This window comes from Microtus ochrogaster, chromosome 7 (assembly GCF_000317375.1).
Source record: "Microtus ochrogaster isolate Prairie Vole_2 chromosome 7, MicOch1.0, whole genome shotgun sequence".
Lineage (NCBI taxonomy): Eukaryota > Metazoa > Chordata > Mammalia > Rodentia > Cricetidae > Microtus > Microtus ochrogaster.
Window position 1 is genome coordinate 40,343,866 of NC_022014.1, and position 3,864 is coordinate 40,347,729.

The 3,864-nt window shown below is 47.1% G+C and overlaps 1 protein-coding gene across 1 annotated transcript in view; it reads right to left on the reverse strand.

The window, feature by feature from the left end:
• The window catches only part of LOC106143829 (protein RoBo-1-like), a 4,055-nt gene extending 2,819 nt beyond the window's left edge, over nucleotides 1-1,236 (reverse strand). Inside the window, exons 1-2 of the mRNA XM_013347062.1 lie at nucleotides 1,164-1,236; nucleotides 302-454 (exon numbers count right to left, since the gene is read on the reverse strand). Of these exons, the coding sequence (XP_013202516.1) occupies nucleotides 302-454; nucleotides 1,164-1,236 (226 nt within the window). The remainder of the gene's footprint in view (nucleotides 1-301; nucleotides 455-1,163) is intronic.
• Between the last annotated feature and the right edge of the window lie 2,628 nt (nucleotides 1,237-3,864).

Consider the following 3,864-nt stretch of genomic DNA (forward strand, 5'->3'; position numbering starts at 1 on the left):
TAATCTCAACAATACAAAAATCCAGGATGAGGAATAAAATAAACCTAGAAACTCATTGAACCTACTTAGAGAATAGACACAGGAGCAATTACTGCTGCCCAGCTGTCACCCAGTCTGTGTATACAACTGTGCACACAAACCCAAGAGAGGTCTTGTATCCAACTCAGACCCTTTACAAAGGAAAGCTTCAAGCAAAAAGGGAAGGCAAGTGTCACGGCTGCAGCCCATCAGCAGAGAGATGCACCCAGGGAAAGGCAGAGGGGCCCTGAGCAGGTGGGGCCCCGGCCGGAGCTGTACTCACGTGTTAAGTCATCTTTGTTGCAGTTATCAGATGTGCAGCAACGGTTCACAAAGCTAAATCTCCGTTGATCCCCCAGTGTGGCTGAGAATTCCAGTTCACTACATGGGTCTTTAGAACACCCTTTTTGCTTAAACGTTTGGTTTGTAACCGGAGCTGCAAAACATTGAACCACTAAGTAAATTTTCCTCCTGAGTTAGTGGTAAAGAACCTGTCCCTTCATTTCCTCTGCCTTGAGTATTGCACTTCTCTAAGAGTCCCTCCATCTGCAATGGTCTATTTCAGAGAACGAACCAACAGAGGGGCCATTTGCTACTAAGGGAGTGACTGCTCGTAGAGTACTTACTTAGAATGTGTGATTCCCTGAGTTAGATTCCTAATAGTGTGAAAATAAGAAGGAAGTCACACCCGAATGGCCCTCATCATATAGAACCCAGGTCCTACAACAAGCAAATGCTCCCACCGCCTCCCAGAATCCCAGGCCCCCAGTCTCATCCTGGAAAGGAAGCAAGGATAAACTGGAGACGCTCAAGGTGTGAGGGTTGGCTTACATGGTGTGTCAAATCTCTGTATTTGATTGAAGCAACCATTAGAGTCTAGACAATCATTTGCAACCTCAGTACATTGTTCATTTTCACATGTATATACCATACACTGGTTACTCTCTGCAAGAAGGAAATATACGTCATTTTAAGGGTAACTAACCCAAAAAGCCTTGTAGTTGATGTTTTCCTGGAGTCAAGAAGTCATAAGAGGCTAGACAGACCACTGGAGTCTTATCTGGTTGGTTACGTCCCCAAGGTTCTTGACTGCTCACCTCCCCCTTCCCATTTTTAGGAGAAAGGAATGCCGTGTTTAGTCTTACCCTCAGAGCTGACAGCTAAGCTGGTAAAGACAAAGACTGCGAGAAGTTTCTTCAGGCTGGAGGACCAGGCCATGGTGACTCCTATGAACACTGAATGAGATGCAAGTTAGGACAGTGGGGTCAGAGCTATGGGGCTCAGACCTGTAATCCAACAACCCACACACCCGACTGTGTTGTTTATCTATATATTCATTCAGTCAGTCATTAATTTGTTCATTCACTCATTCTTTCTGGAAGCCAAAATTAGCAAACACTGGCTTCATGCTAGATGTGGCCATTTGGAAGGATGCAAAACTGGAAAAGATAGCATATCTTCTATCAAGGCATGAGAAAGAGAAAGGGTGTTCCCAGGGAAGGGATTTTACCCAAGAGAATTCTTCTTGCATGGGTCCGGAGGGCACTAGATCTCCCTCCACAGTAAACAGGGCTGAGTCAAGAACGGCTCCGTTGGGGATCAGGTGCAGGCTTTCTATGTGGTAGAAATTTCTAGGCCATGGTGCTCAAGAGCCCTCAGCCCCTTAGCTAAGGACATGAATTCACCACCTCCAAAGTCATCTTTCCCCTAACAGCTGGCCTCCCTCACCAGGTATAACAGCCCACACTGGAAATGCTCACCAAGAAGTAGCCTGCTCTTCTGAAAAAAAAAAACTGCCTTGAAATGGAGAGGAAGGCCAGTGATCTCACCAGAGAGAGGAAGAAAGAAATATTTTCTCTGCCCTCACTATCTCTGACTTTTATAGTCCAGAGGGCTATTGCCTAGTCATTAAAGCATAGTAAATAGTATCTTGACATGAAGCCAAGTGCACTATACTTCCTGATCTTCTAGATAGACAAAGAGATACTGTGAGAACAACTCTTCTTGGCCTCTGTCTGGTGAGGACGGGAGGAGGCTATGAGGGTCCTGGGCCTCCAATGAGCTGCAGAAGAGGACAAGGCTTGGATGGTCCTGGACCTCCACTGAATTACAGAAGAGGAGGAGGCTATGATGGTTCTGGACCTCCACTGAGTTGCAGAGAGACTCTAGGCATTTGAAAGTCGCAGCATGCTGGATCTTGGTCCCACACCATCCCCCACTTTTTCTCAGTAAAAATTTCCAGCATTCCCTCTCACAGACTCCATTCTTCCTACCCAGAACCAGACCTTAGGATCCACAAGCTTCTCTGCTGGAGAGGAACTGGGTATGTCCTTCTACAACATATTCTTTGTCATTCTTCCTGGTTTTATGCCAAACTCTTGGGAGGTTTTACCAGCCTACCTGATTGCAAGGAGAGATAAACAAGGAGTCACAATTCATCTGCCTTTCTACAATTGTCCAGCTCTTGATTGCATTTTTTCAACATCCAGGACTGTGTGGCAGGCATGGAGATTAGGGAGAACCCACCTAGGAACCCACTATGTTGAGTGTTGAAGAGTGCTGGGGCTACAGGAAAGGGATAACTTGGCTGTCCAGAATCCCTGAGGCTAGGGTGTGGAAGTATGGAATGAATCATTATGATAGGAGTAGCTAGGGTGGGGAGGTATAGGAGGAGACATTTTGCCAGACAAAGAGATCAGTAGAGCCTTGGCTGTAACTTCTACAGGGATGTGGAAGCCTAGGGGAGAGGAGAGCTGAGCTTTGTCCTTGGGGATCAAAAGTATTATCCACCATGCCCAAGAAAGAGAGAGAGATGGAGGCAGAACACAAACACAGCAGGGCAATGAGGACAGTGGCATCAGTCTGTACCCTGATCTAACGAGTGACACCAGCATGGACCACAGCAATCAGAGGCTCATATTCTTCAGGCCTTCAGATGCTTGGGATGGGGACCCATCTGTCCAAAATATCCATTAAACACCACGGCTGGGCATTCACAGGCAAGCAAGGACGGTTTGCTCTTCTCAACAAATGCCCAGATTAGGCCTACTCCAATAACCTGGACTCTAAATGCCCTGGCTGGCTGGCATGACCTTACATGATCACACAGAGATACTCCCATTCAACCTGTGTAATGGGCTGTGGGAAGGTTTGCTCTCCAGTCCACACAACGATAGCCAGTGCTGTGTTGGCTGGTGCCTCAGTTTAAGCCCATGCACACCAAGGAGCCTGTCTACCTCCCAAACTGGTTCTCTTCCTACATCTAACCCAACCATCGAGGAGTGGACAATAATACCAACATTTTCACATCTAAGCGATTTGTCTACACATGGCCAGGTCAGAAAGCCTCAGCTCATCCATCTGAAAGCTCAGGGCTTTGTGTGCATTGGCTAGCAGAGCACTTCAGCCAGACTTGGGGGGGGGGCGGTGAGTATGACATAATGGCGCACACCTTTAATCCCAGCACCCAGGAGGCAGAGGGGGGCAGAGCCTTGTGAATTCCAGACCCACGTGGTCTACAAAAAGACTTCCAGGTCAGGCAGAGGTACATAATAAAACCTATCTTAGAGAGAGAGAGAGAGGGAGAGAGAGAGAGAGAAAAAGAGAGAGAGAGAGAGAGAGAGAGAGAGAGGGAGAGAGAGAGAAAGAGAGAGAGAGAACTTCAAGTTCTATAAAAAGAATCATTTCTGCTGGTGTTTCCTGGACTTTCAATCTCAACACTTATTCTTTGTGCAACAGCTAGAAGTTCACAGAACACAGCCCACTGTTTACACAACCGCCAGGCCCAGAAAGTAATGAGGGGATGTCCCACAGACAACTCCAAGTTCTGCTCTCAGCTACATCCAT